The 22,859-nt window shown below is 37.1% G+C and overlaps 1 protein-coding gene across 3 annotated transcripts in view; it reads right to left on the bottom strand.

Moving 5' to 3' along the window:
* The window catches only part of LOC120542764 (semaphorin-4G-like), a 137,387-nt gene that overhangs the window by 20,861 nt on the left and 93,667 nt on the right, over positions 1-22,859 (bottom strand). For all 3 annotated transcript variants that reach the window (XR_005636230.1, XR_005636231.1, XM_039775422.1), the window contains 2 exons: positions 13,143-13,321; positions 1,217-1,361 (listed from right to left, as the gene is read on the bottom strand). Coding sequence is in view for 1 of the 3 variants with exons in the window: in XM_039775422.1 (XP_039631356.1) it covers positions 1,217-1,361; positions 13,143-13,321 (324 nt within the window). In the remaining 2 variants the exon portion in view is untranslated. The remainder of the gene's footprint in view (positions 1-1,216; positions 1,362-13,142; positions 13,322-22,859) is intronic.

Here is a 22,859-nt window from a genome sequence, read left to right as displayed (position 1 = left end):
ACCCTTTAACTTGTCCAAAAATTCATCCCAAAATTTTACAAATTCTGCTTATACTCCGTAACACCAAACAGTTTCACGGAAAGATAAGCTCACTTTTTATCTACTAGCAAATGATGAGAAAAACAATCAAAAGACAGCATTATTTTACATTACCAGAAAATGTCAAAGTAATGCAGCAGTAGCTTTTAATACTTTACAATACATATTTGCAACAAGCTACTTTTCTTTTAATTATTATTGGTATTAGAGAAGTGGACAAGTTGAAAATGATGTTGCAGCATTTGGAGAGCTCACCATGATTATTGCTTGGTGGAGGTGGGTGTTATGCACATAAGCCAGAGGATCTCAAACTTGGTCCTGGGGATCACTGATATATTATCCACAAAAATAATGTAGGTTATTAAGGTATAGGCTCAGTCATCAAAATTTGACCAAGATTCTTTATGTTTGTATTCCTTTATGTGAAAATCATAAAAAGGAAAAGTGAATGCTAATCTTTGACAGACCAATTACCATGTTCATGTTCACTGCCAATACATGCATAGCACAAATGAAATGAATAGCCAACAACAAAAAAAATATATGTATCAGTAGGACAGAAAATAGATGGATGATTGACTATTTCAGTAGTTAATTCTGAATATTTTGGAAACTCCAGAAAATTTCATATATGATCCTTTTATATAATATTCTGTTTCATTAAAAAAAACATGACCTTCCAACAATTGCCATTATATATTTCACACGTATGCATGTATGCAAGGCAAAATGAGGTGCTGCTGTATGTACAATTTCATCATACAGTATATGTGACTTTTATAATACCAGACTACATGTTCTTAAAACAGAAACTTTTATTACTAGAAATCTCATTTTTATTTTGTATAGAAACAAAACACTAGACTTGTAGTGAGTTTAAAACACATATATAAACATATATAACTGCCAAGCCACGAAATCTATACAGTGCAGTATCAGTGAATTTGAAAATTCTATCTTTCAGTTCCATTTCAGACCATATTAATGCTGCAAATGTTCCAATACTGTTATACTGCACTATATAAGAATATGGTAGGGTATCCCTAACCCTTAGCAATACCTGAAACTGGATTACATGAAATGCTACCTCTGTTTTTAAAATGATCAAAATGATAATAATTTGATGGTTTATATGGTAGCTAATGTGACATCAATTAAACAGGTGATGATGACTTACTGCACCAGGTCGTGGCTGAGGAACTTCACCCGTGTGCTCATTCCACTTCAGACTGGTGTCCTGATTCTCCACATAAGGACCATTAAACACTTTCTGGATATCTTTAATTGAATATTGACAAACTGCAGAAGCTTTTACATTTTTCCTATTTTGAGAAGAAAAAGTAGGTAAGAGTTATTTATGGTTACTAGCTTTTGTCTTTTCACAAAATCCTAATTGTATAAATAGTAAGAAAAATGTAAAAATGTAAAAAAAAAAACAAAAAACAGTGCAACTACATACTATATGACAGCAGGGCAAAGAGTTACACAGGTGAAACTATACATGCAAATATGTTCCTTCTTACTAAAATCAAAATTGTCATTTTATTTGTGTTATTATACCAAGAATTAAACAAGCTCAGTTTTAACCTCTTAGAAGATGTCAAGTATGCAGTCATGCATAATAAAAAGTCAGATGAATGCTAGTTAAAATGATAATTTCAGTCACCCATCTAGAGATTTATACAAAATAACTTTCAAATTTTTTTCAAAATAATATGTATAAAATACAGTACACTATGTTCTATTATAATACTGCAATACAGACTGACATGCATTACCATTTCTTTTGTAAAGGTTATAGATAATAACATTGTTCTCTCATTTTTTTATGCGGGGATTCCCATTTCACTTTTCCTATGACATTGTTTTATAATAGCACTTACATTTCAGTACAAATATATTTAAATGCATAACACATTAACTAATTTTCAAATAGTTTTTTTTAGTTCTGTAACTGGCTTTATGTATTATAAACTAAAAAAAAGATGGGATAACTAGCTAATGCTATACACTAATACTGAGGTATTGTCTTATACTACATATAAAGTGTGCATTCAAAGGCTGCATCATTTTAGTTTAATTTCTGGCAATTATTTTGTGTTTGTAATTCTGTGCACATGCTCTAAAGTGTGTCTTTTGAATAGTGAACTACAGTACATACTCTATGAACAAATTGAATTTAATATCAAATTGCATTATTGGGAATTTTGGCTAGTGGTAGAGCAGTCATTGCTTTACATTTATGGTAGAATACTAGGCTTTAAACTGGAAAATCAGTTATGAAGTTTGCTAATAACTGTTTAATATATATCTTTTCCAATATCACTTCAGTTGTGCTTAATGTTGTCCGGATAGGATCTGGCCCTCCATGACCTTAAACTGGGATTAGGTGGGTAGGTGGATGCCATATTAGAAAAGTTTAAAAAAGTACCTTTAGCTACTTCTGTTGAAGAGATCATAGTCAAGCATTGAAATAATTGCACATCTGAGTGTAATAAAATGTTGGGGAAGTTTATCCATTCATTAAACAAATTAAGTATTAAGAATTAAGTATGTACTGAGGATGTGGATCCTAAAATCATGGACCATTAAAAGATTGAAATTTGGCAAACATTAGTATGGGGCAGGAGCAAAATGAAAATCAGAAAGTCTGTTATAAATGTAAAAATCATTATGTTGGTAGATTAAATTGTCAAAAGAAACAATAGAAACACAGTAATGAATTTATAAAAGGTGCTTTTGCAGATAATGTTTGCTTTTAAAATTCTTAAATAGAATGTATGACAGACAACAATTTTTTATTGACTGGTACATAATATAACTACATAAAGTGGTAAATTAGAGGGTGTAAGCAATGCTAGAATGTTTTATAAAATGTGTGTATACTTCACATAGTCCAAGTTTTTTTTGGTACTTATTGTAACTTCTGCCATTAATTTAAAACAGTATAACAAATTAAAAGCTAGCTGCCAAAACTTTTTATATTTTTCAAATAAATCAATTTAGTGTCAAATCTGTTAAGAATGTCTGTTGGGGTTTTTAGACCCTATAACATTATAACCCTATAACCTCTTATCAAACAGTAAAAGAAAAGGACATAGGGCACATTGAGTGGAGACTTATGTTTTAAGTATTAAAAACAATGACTTACGAATTGTGGAACTTTTTCTGAATTAGTTAACTTTAAAAGAGCTTTGATAAAAAAAAAAAAAACCTCTTAACCCAGCCACAGGGGAAGCCCAAGCCAGTGTGTTTCTTCGTGCCGTTCCCAAGCCCGGATAAATGGGGAGGGTTACGTCAGGAAGGGCATCCAGTGTAAAATTTTGCCAAATCAATATGCAGACAACAATACAAATTTCCATACCGAATCGGTTGAGCCCTGGGTTAACAATGACCGCCACCAGTACTGTTAGCCAACAGGGTGCTGGCGGAAATTGGGCTACTGTTGGTCAAAGAAGGAGAAGATGAGGGGGGAGACGTGTCCGGAGATAGGAGGAGAGGAGGAAGGTAAAGAGAGTGGAATTGAGGGTAGGAACATTGAATGCTGGCAGTGTGACTGGTAAGGGGAGAGAGTTAGCAGATATGATGGAGAGAAGGAAGGTTGATATATTGTGCATGCAAGAGACTAAATGGAAGGGGAGTAAGGCCAGGTGGATTGGAGGTGAATTCAAATTGTTCTGTCATGGTGTGGATGGGAGGAGAAATGGGGTAGGAGTTATTCTGAAGGAACAGTATGTCAACAGTGTTTTGGAGGTGAAAAGAGTGTCAGACAGAGTAATGATTATGAAGCTGGAAATTGGAGGTGCGAAGATGAATGTTGTTAGTGCATTTGCCCCGCAAGTTGGATCGCGATGGATGAGAATGAAGATTTTTGGAGTGAGTTGGATGAAGTGATGAACAGTATACCCAAGGGACAGAAAGTGGTGATTGGAGCAGATTTCAACGGACATGTTGGTAAAGGGAACAGAGGAGACAAGGAGGTGATGGGTAGGTATGGTGTCAAGAAGAGGAATGATGAAGGCCAGAGGATAGTGAATTTTGCCAAAAGGATGGACATGGCTGTGGGGAATGCGTATTTTAAGAAGAGGGAGAAACATAGGGTGATGTACAAGAGTGGAGGAAGATGCACACAGGTGGATTACACCCTATGCAGAACAGTCAATCTGAAGGAGATTGAAGACTGCAAAGTGGTGGCAGGGGAAAGTGTAGTTAAACAACATAGGATGGTGGTCTGTAGGATGACGTTGGAGATCAAGAAGAGGAAGACAGTGAGGACAGAGCCAAGGATCAAATGGTGGAAGTTGAAAAAGGAAGACTGCAAGGTGGAATTTAGGGAGGAGGTAAGGCAGGCACTGGGTGGCAGTGAAGAGTTACCAGACAGTTGGGCAACTACAGCAGAAGTAGTAAGGGTGACAGCAAGAAGTGTGCTTGGCGTGACATCTGGACAGAGGAAGGAGGAAAAGGTGGCGGAATGGGGAAGTACAGGAGAGTATACAGAGGAAGAGGATGGCAAGGAAGAAGTGGGATAGTCAGAGAGATGCGGAAAGTAGACAAGAGTACAAGGAGATAAGGCACAAGGTCAAGAGAGAGGTGGCGAAGGCTAAAGAAAAGGCATATGATGAATTATATGAGAGGTTGGACACTAAGGAGGGAAAAAAGGACCTGTACCGATTGGCTAGATAGAGGGACCGAGCTGAGAAATATGTGCAGCAGGGTAATAAAGGATAAAGATGGAAACGTACTCACAAGCGAGGAGACTGGGTTGAGCAGATGGAAAGAGTACTTTGAGATGTTGATGAATGAAGAGAACAAGAGAGAAGGTTGGATGATGTGGAGATAGTGAATCAGGAAGTGCAACGGATTAGCAAAGAGGAAGTAAGGACAGCTATGAAGAGGATGAAAAATGGAAAGGCCATTGGTCCAGATGACATACCTGTGGAAGCATGGAAGTGTTTAGGAGAGATGGTAGTGGAGTTTTTAACCAGATTGTTTAATGGAATCTTGGAAAGTGAGAGGATGCCTGAGGAGTGGAGAAGAAGTGTACTGGGGCCGATATTTAAGAATAAAGGGGATGTGCAGGATTGTAGTAACTACAAGGGGATAAAATTCATGAGCCACAGCAGGAAGTTATGGGAAAGAGTAGTGGAAGCTAGGTTAAGACGGGAGGTGATGATTAGTGAGCAACAGTATGGTTTCATGTCAAGACAGAGCACCACAGATGCAGTGTTTGCTCTGAGGATGTTGATGGAGAAGTATAAAGAAGACCAGAAAGAGTTGTATTGCGTCTTTGTGGACCTGGAGAAAGCATATGACAGGGTGCCTCGAGAGGAGCTGTGGTACTGTATGAGGAAGTCAGGAGTGGCAGAGAAGTATGTAAGAGTTGTACAGGATATGTACGAGGGAAGTGTGACAGTTGTGAACTCTGCGGTAGGAGTGACAGATGCATTCAAGGTGGAGGTGGGATTACATCAGGGATTGGCTCTGAGCCCTTTCTTATTTGCAATGGTGATGCAAACAGAAGTCCCCATGGACTATGATGTTTGCTGATGACATTGTGATCTGTAGCGATAGTAGGGAGCAGGTTGAGGAGACCCTGGAGAGGTGGAGATATGCTCTAGAGAGGAGAGGAATGAAGGTCAGTAGGAACAAATCAGTATACATGTATGTAAATGAGAGGGAGGTCACTGAAATGGTGAGGATGCAGGGAGTAGAGTTGGCGAAGGTGGATGAGTTTAAATACTTGGGATCAACAGTACAGAGTAATGGGGAGTGTGGAAGAGAGATGAAAAAGAGAGTGCAGGCAGGGTGGAATGGGTGGAGAAGAGTGTCAGGAGTAATTTGTGACAGATGGGTATCAGCAAGAGTGAAAGGGAAGGTCTACAAGACAGTAGTGAGACCAGCTATGTTATATGGGTTAGAGACAGTGGCACTGACCAGAAAGCAAGAGGCAGAGCTGGAGGTAGCAGAGCTAAAAATGCTAAGATTTGCACTGGGTGTGACGAGGATGGACAGGATTAAAAATGAGTAGATTAGAGGGTCAGCTCAAGTTGGACAGTTGGAAGACAAAGTCAGAGATGTGAGATTGCGTTTGTTTGGTCATGTGCAGAGGAGAGATACTGGTATATTGGCAAAAGGATGTTAAGGATAGAGCTTCCAGGTAAGAGGAAAAGAGGAAGGCCTAAGAGGAGGTTTATGGATGTGGTGAGAGAAGATATGTAGGTGATGAGTGTAACAGAACAAGATGCAGAGGACAGAAAGATATGGAAGAAGATGATCCGCTGTGGCAACCCCTAACGGGATCAGCCGAAAGAAAAAGAAGAAGATAAGAAACCTCTTGTGGGGATTTTAATCAAAAGCTTTTTGAAACTTACAGGTAAACAATTGTACATTCCCTTAAGATCAAATATGTTTGTTGCTTCCTCATAAACCCTTTTTAACTGTGTACTGAGCAGTAATTAACATCTTAGTCAGTTTGCAAGTTAAGGTATCCCTATGATTTAGAAGGGGAGTTAAGAGTTGTGACGAGCCATCCACCTAAGGCATAAACCCATCAACAAATACAAAAGGTTTAAAAAAATTAGGATTACCAGCGAGGTTAAGTTTGAAGACAAGAGTTGGAAACCTAATATAAGCAAGCCCATTTCAATGTGTCAGAGATAAGACACTTCCCTAATTTGTTTTTCGTACTTTTACCTAATAGTTGTGAAACTAAAATGCAATTTACAAAGAAAGTACCAAAACAAAGGCAGCAAAATGAAAGTCTTGAAGACATAGATAGGAATGGGCCATAACTATACAAACTAGAATACTTTATAAAGATCAACTTGCATTCTTGAAATTTACCATAAGTCAATGACACAAACAAATTAATGCTGCACACTTAATAATGCATAGCAGATATTTTTGCAAGAAGAAGCTACATGTTTTGGCTAGGTCTAATTTAATCTACCTGACATCTTAATATATAATACTTATTTAATATATTTAAATGCAAGTCTTCTTCAGTTAGATGGTGAGCCACAGCTTAGTAAGGACATTTGAATCAGACTAAATAGCATTTAAGATAGAAGCCTGATAGTAGGAGGGTGTTATAGACTCCCTAATGCAGATAATAGATTTAATTTACATCATTTTAATAATATTAAAAAGGAAAGTCTGGAGGGGGATATTATAGTCATCAGGGACTTTAATAACCTACAAATTAACTAGGCTAGTCTTACAAATAGCAAAGCACAAGAACAGGGTTTTTTGGATGGAATAAACAAGTGTATTTTAAATCAACAACATAAGGGGAAGGATATTTGGATTTAGCATTCTGTAAGATATAGATAAGACAAAACTATTACAATCTAGTGACCATAGTATACTATGTTTCATTATATTTGAGTGCATAATCAAAAACTAAACTAGTTAATAATAATAATACCATAGAGCAGATGTGTCAAAGCATGTGTAAAATAAATTGATGTAGGATATTAGTGTGGAGACATCTAAGGAGTTATATGGGTTTTAGAGGATTTTACATTTAATACAGGACACATTTACCACAAACATTAGAAGCAGTAAGAAACCAACTCCATGCTGAAGAAATAAGGAGCTAAAAAAGAAGTTACAAAAGAAAAACAGCTGTATAAGGTTTAAAAGTAATAACTCCAGTTCTAACTACAGAACACAAAAGAACATGCCAGAAACAGTTAAAAAGGTTATTAGTAAAGCTAAAAATCAGTTAGAGAGACATTTACAAAAAAAGCAAAAAGATTCTTTCAATATTTTAGTTTTAAAAGAATTATCAAGGAGGAGGTGATGAGCATTAGGAACACTAAAGGTGAACTTGAATATATAGACAGTAAATACAGAAAATGCTTTGAAAGAGCATTTTTCATAAGTTTATGCACAAAGAAATTGATAACCTCAAAAAAGCATATAATAAGAGAGGTGCATATGATATTATTTGTCTTGTTTTTCACAAAGGTTTCAATAAGGTATCACATGAAAGTAAAACTAGTGTGAATTCAAGGTGCAGTGTGTAGATGGTTACAAAACTGGCTCAAACACAGGACACAAAGTGTTATGGTGAGGGGACCATTTTCAAAATAAGGCGATGTTAAAAGTGGTGTCCATCAGGGATCAGTGCTGGAGAAGCTGTCCTTTATAATATACTGTGACAGATAGAAGCCGCTATTGTCCTCTTAAACCCTCAGACAATACGTCAGACACCAGGTAAAAGTCCAATAAGTTGACTTTTTATTAATTACCAGTGCACAAAGCACCCTCCTCCCCACAATACTTATTAAATAATTAATACACACTACAATAATCAATCCACCACTCCCAGATGCGTTGCAACCCTTCCACCCAGCTCAGCTCGAAGTCTGGGATTTCCCATAGTCCTTTTATATTCCCTGACCCGGAAGTGTTTTGATCCTTCAGTCCACGTGACCTCCTTCCAGGTCAGATCAAAAGTCCTCTTCTTCATCCTGGAAGTACGTCATTCCTCCTGTTGCTGTGACTAAGATGCACTTCCGGGTTATAGGGGCACAAAAGATTCATGGCAGAATAAATTTATTGTCAGCAAATCTAAAAAATACAACTAGGATGTAGAAATGTTAGATCTGAATACACAATGGTATTTATGAAACTTGAAAGTACACCATATGAGAAAGATCTAGAAGTCATAATGGACTTATCACTTTCTATATCAAAAAAGTGTACAGACGTGATCATGTTAGGCTATATAGCATAATGTGTTGAGTATAAGTCAGGTTATGCTTAAGTTAATTCACCTAAAGTAATAATACAAAGTTTGATCTGCATATTACAAATAAGATACAGTGCTAGATAAAGTTGACGGGAGAGTGGTTAGGCTGATTCTAGGACTGACAGGTATGAGCTTTGAGGAGGGATTAAAAAGAGTTGAATCGTTTCAGCTTAAGCAAATGGAGACATAATTGAAGTGTCTAAATTTATGAAGTGAATTAGTTCACTAGATCATATATGTTACTTTAAAATAAAACAAGCTTAAAGTCTCATTATTTTACTTTAGCATACTCTTCTTAGAGTTGCTGCTGAGAATGCTACAAATTGCTAACTTTCTATTCATTTTTATAGTTATTGTTTTTGGTAAGCAATTAGTACTGTAGGTCTTTTCTTTTTTCTTTCTCTTTTCAGTGTTTCTGGCGACACTTGGTCTGTCTTAGAGTTTTCATTTGTCTCCTATCAAAATGAAACTGATCCTTTTCAAAATGTAGCTGACTAAGAAATATCGGAATCTGAATTTAAAACTACACTGCACTGTAAATATAGATATTTCTATGTATAAATGCGTATATATTGGCATATATACACAAGCAGTACATCTACATTATACACAGTATATACAGTATATTTACAGTACATTTGGGTATATATTATATTTTTTTTCTCTGTTTATGTTTCAAAATAATGTTTTGTATTTATGCTGCATTTATTTTTTCAGAATATATTTGCCATCACTGTATACCATGCTGGGCTCATGAATGAAAGTAAAGTAAGAAAAATCGGGCAAATGAACACTACAGTAAAGTGATCTTGCCTGTTTTGCTCAATTAGAAACACTATGTGACACATTTAACTACGAAAAAAATACTAACAGCTACTACTGTTTAGCTAATGCAATTAGTATAAACATTCTGGAAAAACAATTATACTTTATTTAAAGGACCTTAAGTAATGATCTTTATCCACCTATATGTATTCTTCTTAAATACTATTCAAACACACTTAGACCTGGATAAATACATTTTTTTCTTTATGTTTCAGTAGTAGCACCTGCCACAACTTGTGTTATTTAAAAAGCTCTACTAATCAGGATGAAAGAATGTCTTTGTGACTAAATCTTTCAGATCTAGATTTGTGAACAACAAACCTTAGCAATATCTCATAATGCATAGCAGACACCCACACACTAAGTGCTGCTATAAAGGCAGAAGTAACAATGTGAAAATACACACCCTCTCATGATTATCTAAACGGCTACAAATAAGTGACGCACAGATTATAAAACATGTGAGACACTCCTTTAAATTGAACTGCGTCTGTGTGAAAAATATAAGCATAGTAGCTTCCCAGTGACTCATTTCACCCACACAAAACTAGATCTAACTTAACACATGTCTATCTTAAGGAGTAACATGAGGAATAATCAAATCATCTAACCTAATATGTTTCTTCATTATAGCTAACAGGACTGTGAAATTTTTACATAAAGTTTTATTTTTGAAATAATAATGGCATTTTATAAATTTAAAAAAGCAAATGCAAGTGTTTTAAAAGGCAGCACATCTGTTTGATTTTGCTTAGTGTTATTATCTATGTTTTTTTGTTGTTAAACAAAATTAAAATCATATTTTCCCTCTAATAATTTTACACAAAACCAACTTGTTTTTTTCTGGTACTGTTCTATGTAACATTGTGCAAAACATTTAATAAATGAGTCCATGGGTTAATTTTCAGATACAATTAGAAAGAGGCATTACCAGAATTTTAGCACTAAAAAAACTAAATCATGAATAGAAAGTGGACTTCTTAGTTATGTTTTAATTGTATCCCTCTTGATTATCAAACATGAAACATGCAAATGAAGACAAGACTATGCCTTCATCTGCTTTGTTTTACAGCAAAAAAATAAACAATAAACAATACATCTATTTTCTAAACCTGAGTATGCAGAGACTATACCAGCACAAAAAACACAAAAATGGCCCTTTGATGGAACTAACTTAAAGATACCCTTTAATTTCATATACACATGCTGGAAGAAACTAGAGTTATGAAGAGAAACTAAACTCTGCATAGATATTGAATTGGCCAGAAATTGTACACAGGGTAATGAAACTCTGACACAATATCTCTAACCACTCATAAGAAAACAAGTATAAATGTTACCTTACCACACACCATAGTGTATAAGTGTATTTAAGAATAAATACAATTTTTAATTCTGTCTGAAACAAGCATGTAAAATTTAATTTAAAAAGATTACAGACTTTCAGGTTGTAATAATTTCTTATTCATCAAACTACGCAAGATTGGACACACAGTACTTTAATTTAGTTCATATGACCCATGTTCTTAATACACAACCGTTCACACATTTCTTTCTCAAACCCAGAAAACAGACATGTCAGTTCAAAACTCCTGGCTGAATTTCAAAAGAATTAAAGTATTTCAGATCATTTCTACAGCTGAACAGGAAATATCTATGAGGAAGAAGCTTCTAATTCTTGTGAGTAGTATTACGGTGAAATTAATCGGTTTTTAGGAAATACACTTCTGAATTGCTGAACTCTATACTAGCATGTGCCACACAGCAAAAACAAACCTGCCAGAACAAGTATAACCTCCACCTTAAAATCTACACTGGAATTCTTCACTGAGGTAGCAAAAAACAAAAATGTTTGCTTTTTTGGTGGTATCATTACAGAATGGAAAAAAAGAAAAAGGTATTCCTGTATTAATAGTTTATTATAATTTCTTTTAGGCAAATGGGCTAACTATTAACACATTTATTTTATTATTTTGTTTATTAAATTAATTTGTTTTCCCTACATTCAATATATTGCTAAAATTTGATTGAATAAATCAAACATGCATAAGACAGCACATATTTCTCAAACATGTTTAAGCTCAATTCAGGGTCATGGTAGGGCTAGTATCTGTTTTAGTTGCATCAGGCACAAAGCAGAATCCAATGAGTCATGAAAACAGAGGACCCATGCATACACACCTCTACATGGGGCCTAACAAACAATCTCCAATCAAATGCACCCCCTGCCAACTTTGTATATTTGGGAGGAATATTGGGGCACCTGAAGAAAATGCAGATGCATGTAAAATGTGCATGAATTGAAACCCAGGAAACCTGAACCAGAAAACACCAGCACTATCCACTGAGTCACCTTTTGCTTTGTGTAATTTTAAAATATTCTTCACATACTTATATTTACCACCCAAATGGTCTAACTAGACTCATTTCTCTACTACTAGAAGTGAGAAAGTTATTATATTGCCTATGTCAATAATATTTACCTCACACAATGCCTCCTCCAGACAGTATAATTCTTGGTTAAATTTAAACGTGTTACCATGTATCTAGCACCATCATGCTTTTTTTAATTCAGTGCTTTTAAAAAAAAAAGTGAAACCTTACCCTTTGCCTAACATAAAAAGAAAAGAAATATATGCAGTACCCTAAGGATATTAATTAAATCTGTCATATTAAGATATGTCAGTGTTATGTTTTAAATATATCAGTTACATCAAAACAATCACATTCATAAAGCATTTTGGAAAAGAAAGAAATATTTTCATACTGCAACCTGTCACAGGGTAAGGCTAGAACCCTAAGAATGACTTTCTAGGCTGATGTAGATAGAGATCCCATAGAAAGAGGCCAGACTGGCCCCAAGCCAAAGAGAAAAGATACCTAGCAAATGATCTAAAACAGACAGAATTTTTTTTTTCTTGAGAGCTTGCTGCAAGGTAGAAGAAGTCTTTCGCAGTTGCTGACCGAAGAGTAACCCTGTGAAAAAGAGGTAGTGGCCCATAGTATGGGTCCTGAAAAGTCCAAATTATTAAATGAATGCTGGACAGGTTCTGATCATGTCGTTAGAAGAATCAGGAACATTTATGCTTATTTGCTGAACAGGACAAGGGTCTAGTACCTTTACCTTTACCTGCTCCTCCGTCAGGTGACACACAATAACTCATAATTAAGTACTTGGCTATACAGATATACAGCACATGAAAATTACACTAACAAATAGAAATAAACCCAAAGTACTTCTAAATGTATGGTAGAATGTTATAGGAAATATTTAAGCAGAATTAGAACAGAACTTCAAGTTTAGATCTGTCTAATAAATACTGTTTATTAAACTAATGGAATACTATTTATGTTACAATAAAAAATAAACACTAAACTGAAGCTAAACTACCAAATTTATATCTATTTTTAATATGCACTGTGTTTTAATGGTAACATGTTTTGTAAAGCTGCAGTGATGAAAAGAATAGTGAAGAATACAAATTAAGGTAACTAGTTGTGAATACACATCAAGACATACCACTGTGATCCAAATACTCCATAGAATACGATGTTTTGCCAGTCACCACCATCCTCTAATTTGTAAATGCTGCGCAAAATGTTGAAATGAAAATCATAGTCTGGAATAGAACAGACTAGTCGTGCTTTAAGAAAAGATGTCCACTTTGTCTGTAAGGTACGCCGACCTCCCCAGTCACCCTGTAATATAAACACAGAAATTGTATGCAGGTGAATACTACAGATATTAATATAGTTTTTTCATGTTTAATTTTGACTTGAAAAAGCAAAATTATAAAAGCTTTAATTACTTTAAATGTAAAAAACAAACCATGTGCTTGCATATTGTACACAATGGCTTACTTTCTGCACAATGCCAAACTTGCTGCAAATCATATGAGAGTTGGAACACATGTAATTAAGATTGAGCTAATCAGGAAGCTTATATGTGAGGTAAGTGACTTCAACAGACCTGAAAAACTACTCTGGTGCAGCAGCATCAAGAGGAGAAAATAATATATAATTGGCATGTCTTTCTGTAACGCAAGGTGGACTATCCACAGCAGAGCTGTCTGGTGGCTAGTTTCATCCTTTACAACAGAAAAAAATTAAACACTGCTTTGAAAAAAGATTGTATTAATATTTTAAGTTAGTGAAAATAGCTTTAGTATAATATAGTAATTTCACAGTTAACTTTCATAAAATTATGCCCTACTTCATACCGATAAAGTATTTTTTATGCCTTATTTGCATTAACCATCCCCCATAATCAATTTGCATAGCTAAACCCGTTCTTTGAGGATACCCTTCTTTTTCTGTCTAAGACAAAAACCTAAAGAGAGAGTGCAAAAGATAGAAAGGATTCAGTCTGTCTCTCTTAACGGTCAAAAGTTTTATAATTTTATGCATTTTTTATAGGAATTTGAGCCACTTAGGCCTCCTTGAATTCTGGCACAACAGGTCTTCTTTTTAAGATAGTGATGAAAGGATATGAGAAAAATGTTTGCCCAGGCATATTAGGGTAAGAGAAAAATGTTTGCCCGGACACTATATTTCTAAGCTTTCTGACTTGCAAATAAAACAAACTGTAAACTAAGGATGAAAGTGAAAACTGGCCAGATGTTAATTATTTTATTACACATGATATACTAGAAAGACTTCATGTGTTCATATACTTCATAAAGTGTCCTTTAAACCTTGTGCCATTTAAACTCCTAGTTTAAAGGAAAAGTTTGTTATTTTTCAAGACAGCTAACTGTAGAAGAAGACATGCATTGAGGTAGTAAGTTAGGTAGTAGCAAGTTGTCTTGTAAAATGGCTGAATCACATAAAATTGGTGCTTTTTGCTCAAAAAATGACATGTATAAGCTATTTTACAATGTGTGTGTAATTGCATGATGCGATTCAATACTCAACAACTGGCATGGCTTGAAAAATGGACAGGCAGTATTTGGCAAGTATTATGCTCTTTTTTTTTATTAGGGCCATATGCCTCACAGTGTTCAATGCAAAATACCAGGACTGGCTATGTATTTTTAAAAATCTATAGAAAATGCTTAACTTTGAGGAGTTTGTCTCATCTGCTACAGGAGATGGACGTCTAAAGGATGGAACTCTTTAGCAGCAGTGTTATTTTTTAACTATTTTTTTATAATTCCGAGTCATTCTGTATTTACTCAATCCGGGTGGTTCAATTACAGTACTGTATATACAAGCATATATAAGCACGAGTGGCAGAAAAAAGACTACGAAAGAAATGGAAAAGACAGGTAAAGCTTCATCCAAATCTAAACAGATATCAAGTTCAAGCTCAAGGTACAGAGCTGCCAGAGACTGACCTGGAACCGACAGGCGAAAGAACAGATTTCCCGGGACTTGTTGACGCTGCTGCATCATCCCTAGCCGAGAGCAAAAGTTGGAGCAAATGTGCAAGTGACTCGGGCCAGGATAATTTTTCGATTCCAGAAGGCTCAGTGAAACTGAAAATGGCTTCACCTTCCATGTTATCATCTGCCCCTCGCGAGCCAATAACATCGGCTGCAACTGGGCATGCTACTTCACCCGCGTAGTTTGAGGAAGACCGAAACAATCTGTCCAAGCTGAAGGCAATGATCACGGCAATGGCCACTGCTTAAGACATAAAGGAGCTCAAGGATAATATAAAGAAGGACATAAATGACATAATGAAAGAAATAAAGGACATACACAAGACAAATGAGAAGCTGTTTCAGGATATTAAAGACCAGGAAACCCATTTAAATAATCGCTTTCAGGCAGCCTTTAAAGGTATGCTAGAAAAGATTGAAGAAAAAATATAGGAAAATGCACCAAAATTTGAGAATAAGATTAGAGCACTTGGTGTTCGTATCGAAATTGTGAAACTGGCATCTACCGCTGACGAAAAAGCAACAGCTGCAAATTCCGAATACAAAGTGTCATGAGACAGACTAGCTGCACTGGAAGATGGATGCAGTAGGAATAATATCAGAATCGAAGGTCTCCCTGAAAATCGCAAAAGTCCAAACCCAGTGAAATTCATAGCTGAACTATTCTCTAAAATAACTGGAGAGGATTTCAAATCAGACACCGAGATATCAGCAGCTTACCCCATACGTGCATTGAATACCTCAAAGCCTAGGACTTTCATCGTCCGCTTTGAAAAACTACAGTTTAAACTACATACAATGTTACTTCTCAAATAGAAGCAAGATTATATTTGAAAATGACCACATTCGTATTTTCCCTGATTTTTCACCCTTAACAGCTGCTAAACGTGCTGCATTTTGCAGCATTAAACAGTGCTTACGGAAAGCCGAGATCAAACTGAAACTGGATATTCAAGGCAAGTTCTACATTTTTACCTCAATGGAGGAAACAGAAAAAGAGCTAAGAAAACTGATCCCGACCCTTTTTAAATGATGGTCATGAGTTGCATCATGTCCTGGGATGGCAAAGAAGACCTTACCTGCTGTAGGATCCATTCACAATGAAACTCGTTCTACAATATTACATTCTATCTGACATTTTTAAAGTTTTAATTACAATTATATGAGTGTATGTATGTATGTGGATTTTTTTTTCTTCTTCTTCATAGTGGACTGTTTAACATCATACCCTTGGTTCATTGTATTAGGGCTTACTATCAAATGTTATCTGCTTATCCATGTCTACTGTTTAACATCATTCCCTGGGTTTACTTTCTCAAACTGTTTAAAATTACATTTTATGCTCATACTATTTGGACTGTACGGTCAATAGATATCTTTATTTTAAGCCTCACCACAGCTGGGGGGCTTGTTTTGTTTTGAATGTGCTCTGTCTCTAGGTATGTCACAGGACTAGGACTTTGTGAAGTGTGGTTTAGCCACACTTGTGAAGGCAAAATGGGGGGACGGGGGACTGTGGGTGAAAGAAAGAGCGCAAGCTATTTCTTATCTATCTTATTAATCCGTATAATTGTAAAAGCCAGTGTAACAATAGGCTTCATGGCAATAACTCCTGGAAAATTTAGAAATTAAGGTCAAAGCTGTCTTATGTAATAATGTACTACTATCTTAAATTAAGACTACAGAATGTCAAATGTGAGCTGGAATGTTAAAGGTCTCAATCACAAATTAAAGAGAAAGAAAGTATTTTCCCACCTAATAGGTCTAAACACTAAAGTAGTATTTTTACAGGACACCCATTTAGTAAGCAAGGATCAGGTCTGGCTGCACAGAGACTGGACCGTCCAAATATTCCATTTCAGCTTTACAAAGAAAACTAGAGGTGTAAGAATTCTTATACGTAGAACAATCTCATTTGTAGTATCAGATGTGGTATCTGATCCTGAAGGGCGATATGTGATTGTCATGGGTAATTTATTTAACTTGTGATGGGTGGCCATGGCCACTACCTGGCTGGGAGGCCAATAGAGTGGAAGGACCAGGGAAGAGGGCATTGGTGAGGCAATACCTCCCCTGGGACACTAGAGGGCAGCCCTCCTGGGCAGCTGTGGCACCACAGATTCCCGCAGGGCATGTCGCGAGCTGGAGTTTCGTGAAGCCCTGTTGGGTTCCGTGGGAGCCACCAGGGGGAGCTGCAGAGCCCTATAGAGGACCTCCAGCACACCTGGGAGTGATTCCAGGTAATACTGATGAGCCACCCGGAACACTCCTGGGACTTGAATAGGAGGAACCTCACTCCATTAAATGGCCAGAGTTGGGAGGAAGAAGTAAAGACTGAGGAAGAGTGGAGGCAGATGGACTGGCGGCAAGAAGGGACTGTGTATTGGTATGTTGCGGTATTGGTGATTTGTGCACTGATTTTGTTTCAAACTGTGAATAAACCAGATGTTGAGTTTGAACATGTGTTCTGCCTGTGTGTGTCCAGGTTAGGGTGGCTGTACATGCTCTGGTGGCTTCACAAACTGTAAAGTAATTTAGATAAATATCTACGCACCCAATCTGGATGACAGGGATTTCTTCCAAAACATATTTGTATCTACTTCCAATGTGAACACTCATAAAATTATAATGGCTGGTGACTTTAATTGTGTTTTAAATCCAGACCTTGATATGTCTCCTGCTGCAAGGGTAATAACATCTAACACTGCAAAAACAATCACACAGTGTGTAACTGATCATAACTTATCAGACCCCTGGAGATTCCTAAACCCAAATTCAAGAGCATATTCCTTCTGCTCACCTGTACATCACTGTTACTCAAGAATTGATTATTTCTTTATAGATAACAATTTCTTGCCCACAATTAAATCTTGTAAGTATGATGTCATTGTTATGTCCGACCACGACCCTTTGATCATGGAGCTTAAATCACTATGCCCATATATTCCTCTAACAGATGGCACCTTAACCCACTATTATTAGCAGATGAGAACTGTATGGAGTTTATATCCAAGCAAATTATTTTTTAGAGACAAATACATCCTCAGAGATCTCTGCAGGAATTCTCTGGGAAACTCTGGAGGCTTTCTCAAGAGGACAGATTATTTCATATCTGTCCCACAAAAATAAATCGGAAACCAATAAGGTATCAGAGCTAATCAGTGAAGTTGCCAGAATAGATCATGAACATGCCAGTTGTCCGAATGAGGCACTTCATAGGAAAAGATAGACTTTGCATTCAGAACTCAACCTCTTGACAACAAAAGAAACAGAACAACTCATTTTTAAATCACAACATCATTACTATGAACATAGAGAGAAAGCTAACAAGATCTTAGCTCAACAAATGCACAAGCAGTGATTACCAAGACAAAATCATTGACCACAAAAATACAATGCACATATTCAGAGACTACTATAAGGCCTTATATTCTACTCAGATTAAAAAAGACAAGACACAGCCTAACACGTTTTTGGATGCATTACAATTACCACAACTAGATACTCTCAGTGCAGAAGAATTGGACAAACCTATGGCACTATCAGAATTAATAGATGCTATTAACTCACTTCAGAGCGGGAAAGCAGCAGGCCCTGATGGTTACCCTGCTGAATTTTATAAAAAATTCTCAATTAAGTTAGCTCCCCTTTTATTAGCAACATTTACAAAAGCTAGAGACAATACAATTATACCCCAAACTTTTCACCATTATTTACTGTGTTTCCTAAGCAAACTAAGGACTTATTACAATATGCATCATACAGACCAATCTCACTTCTGAATAACGATGTTAAGAAACTCTCCAAAGACCTTACCAATAGGATTCAGAAAGTTCTTCCTTCAATAATATCACAAGACCAAACTGGATTTATTAAAGGCAGACACTTGCTTCCAATCTTTGTCGCCTGTTTAATGTAATATAATCACCCACAAAGTCTAATATCCCAGAGATTTTATTATCGTTGGACGCAGAAAAAGCATTTAATAAGGTTGAATCGAACTACCTTTTCACCATATTGGAAAAATTTGGATTTGGCCCAAACATATGTAAATGGATTAAACTGCTGTATACAAATCCAGAAGCTTCAGTTTGTATGAACAATATTATTTCGGACTACTTCAAAATAAAACGTGGTACTAGACAAGGATGCCCCCTGTCACCACTGCTTTTTGAAATCACCATAGAGCCACTGGCAATTCAATGTCGAAATGCTTAGGAGATAAAGGGGATTATCAGAGAAGGACTTGAACAGAAAATGTCACTATATGCAGATGATATGGTACTATATACTGTATATGCAGCACTAACAGAATTTCAAAAGATTTCTGGTCTCAGAATTAGTTTGAATAAAAGTGTGCTCTTTCCAGTGAACTCTCAATATCACAATATTAGATTGAACACCTTCCTTTTTGTCATCGCAGATCAGTTTAAATACCTAGGGATAAACATCACCAGTAAACATAAAGCTCTTTATCAACAAAGGTATACTGTTTGCTTGTAAAAAACTAAGCAAGACTGCATAGATGGTTCACCCTTTATCTCACTTTAGCTGGAAGAATTAACATTGTCAAGATGAATATCCTTCCTAAGCTTCTTTTTCTATTTCAAAGCATTCCAATATACATCAACAAATATTTTTTAAGAAGTTAGAGTCAATCATAACCTCATTAATTTGGAATTTAAAACATTCACGCATCCAAAGGGCAACCCTAAAAAGATCTAAGACAGAAGATGGCATGGCTCTACCTAACTTTCAATTCTATTACTAGGCGGCCATTATACAAGCTATAAAAACCTGGGCACTGAAACAAATGGATGAACATACACAGGCCTGGTCCGCAACAGAAATAAAATCCTGCAGCACTTCTTTATATTACCTGCTTTGTACCCCAGTAAATATCACCAATATACTAATAAACCAATTTTGTATCATTCACTGAACCAATGTAGGAAGTACTTCAAGGTAAAGAAGCTTTTATCTGTGGCACCTTTGCACGATAACCACCTTTATCCACCCTCTCAAACATACACAGCTTTTAATGTCTGGAAATCATTTGGGATTAAATCACTTAGAAATCTGTACATAGACAACATCTTTGCATCCTATGAACAATTACACTCCAAATTTAACATTCCAGCAACACATTTCGTTCACTACCTCTAAATTAGAAACTTTGTTAAACAAAACCTGACCAACTTTCCTCACCTCCAACCTACTTCTACTCCGGAAAAAATATTGATCAGTCTTGAGGACTCAGACAGCATTTCTCTAACATATAAAAACATTTTAAAGTCCCTCCCTTTCAAAGATCCTAGAGCACATTGCGAAAAGGATCTCTCACTCAACATTTTGGAATAGGAATGAAAGGCAGCAATGCACAGAATTTATTCGAGCTCCATATGTGCAAAGCATACAATTATACAGTAATCCATCCTCGATCGTGGGGGTTGTGTTCCAGAACCCCCCACGATAGGTGAAAATCCGCGAAGTAGAAACCATACGTTTGTATGGTTATTTTTATATATTTTAAGCCCTTATAATCTCTCCCACACTGTTAACATTATTAGAGCCCTCTAGACATGAAATAACACCCTTTAGTCAAAAGTTTAAATTGTGTTCCATGACAAGACAGAGATGACAGTTCTTTCTCACAATTAAAAGAATGCAAACATATCTTCCTCTTCAAAGGAATGCGTGTCAGGAGCAGAGAATGTCAGAGAGAGAGAGAGAGAGAGAGAGAGAGAGAGAAAGAGAAAAGCAAACAATCAAAAAATAAATACGTGCTGTTGGGCTTTTAAGTATGTGCACCGCGATAAAGCGGCCGCAAAGAAGAGAGCAATGTGAAGGTAGTCATTCAGTATTTTTTACAGGAGCGTCCGTATCCTCTAGGCAAACAGCCTCTGTGCGAACAGCCCCTCTGCTCACACCCCCTCCGTCAGGCGCAGAGAGAGTGAGAGAGACAGAGACAAGCAAACAATCAAGCACCGAGCGGGAAGCATATTGTATATCATTGAGGAGTTTTTTTAATACATAATACATGCTCTGATTGGGTAGCTTCTAAGCCATCTGCCAATAGCATCCCTTGTATGAAATCAACTGGGCAAACAAACTGAGGAAGCATGTATCATAAATTAAAAGACCCACATTGTCCGCAGAAATCCGCGAACCAGCGAAAAATCCATGATATATATTTAGATATGCTTACATTTAAAATCCGTGAAGGAGTGAAGCCGCGAAAGTCGAAGCGCGATATAGCGAGGGATCACTGTACAGCTTAAAATCATCTATCGAGCACATATGTCTCATTTAAAATTGTCCAAAATTTTTCCGGGGCAAGATCCAACCTGTGAATGTTGCAATCAAGTTCCAGCCTCATTGGGTCATATGTTTTGGACATTCACCAAATTAACATCATTTTGGACCAAAATCTTTAAATGCCTTTCAGACAGCCTGGGTCTCACAATCTCTCCTAATCCGCTAACAGCTGTGTTTGGTGTACCTCCAGATGGGCTAAAAGTGGAGAAGGACAAACAAACTGTAATTGCCTTTACTTCACTATTGGCGTGTATACATATTGTGAACGCTGGCCCCGGCACAGACAGACGGACATCATATTTTTACCACACACCATTTATTTATATACACTATTTACAAGTTTGTGCTCACGTGCACCCCCAGTGCCTTCTCGCACCGATTTCCCCAAAGTCCAGGCCCACAGTCTCTTGTGCCTTCTTGGCCGCCTCCAGTCCTTCCTCTCGCTCAGTCCGATTCCTCCCGACTTCCACCAATCACCGGAGGGAGGCAGCCCCTTATATAATGCCCCCGGATGAGCCCCAGGTGTTTCCGGCATCTGCTCCTTAGCCACACCCCAGCGTGGCGGAAGTGTCGGCTGTCTTCCTGGCAGCTCTCCGGGCGCCACATAAAGTCTTCCCCCCGGCACTTCCTGGTGTGGCGGAAGTGCCGGGCTCCCAGGATAATTAGGCACTGGGGCGCCGCCTGGCGGTGGCCACGGGTCCCTACAGGGCTGGGCTTCCATGCCCTGTACCCGAGGCCCCCTGCCTAACCAGAACGGACGCCCCCACTCGGTCTGGAGGAGGCACTCGCCCTCCTCTGGTCCTCCAAGGCATCCCGGCCGGGCTCCAGCCCCAACCGAGGACTGTACAGGATAAACCGGCATCGGGGCGCCGTCTGGCGGTGACCACGGGCCCCTACAGGGTAGGACTTCCATGCCCTCGACCCGTGGCTCCCAACAGAACCAGGACGGATGCCCCCTCGCGGTCTGGAGGAGGCACAAGCCCTCCTCTCGTCCTCCTGGGCGTCCCGGCCAGGGACCACAATATCTTGCTCAACTAGAAGAATACTAACTCACCTCTTTTCAGTCATTGGGTAACCGATGTTATATACTACTTGAAAATGGAAAAAATTAAATACTCACGTAGAGGATCTGTGTAAAACATTTTTAAAACTTGGCAGGATTAATAATAATATTAATAATATTTTAGAATAAGCATTTAAATTGAGGAAGTAGATTCTCTTACCCTTTTTATTCTATTTATTTACTTACTTATCTTTTCTACTATTAAAGTTTCACTAGGTTGGCCTAGCTCTCTTTCTCATGGGTGGGGATTGACTTGATCTGAACCTAGTTTTGTAAAATTTGACTTGCTTGTATGGAATGTTGTTTGATTTTAATAAATTCAATAAAATGTTAAAAAAAAGAAAATGTTTTCACTTTGGGACACACTTTCAAACAGAAAATGCATATATACTATGTTTGTGAAGAAATAACTTCATGTGGGCATTCTCTTGTACTCTGTTGTGGATTTAGAGCACTGGAATATTCTATATTA

This window comes from Polypterus senegalus, chromosome 1 (assembly GCF_016835505.1).
Source record: "Polypterus senegalus isolate Bchr_013 chromosome 1, ASM1683550v1, whole genome shotgun sequence".
Lineage (NCBI taxonomy): Eukaryota > Metazoa > Chordata > Cladistia > Polypteriformes > Polypteridae > Polypterus > Polypterus senegalus.
The sequence above is the reverse complement of the archived record's forward strand: the minus strand, read 5'-3'. Positions and strand labels throughout refer to the sequence as shown.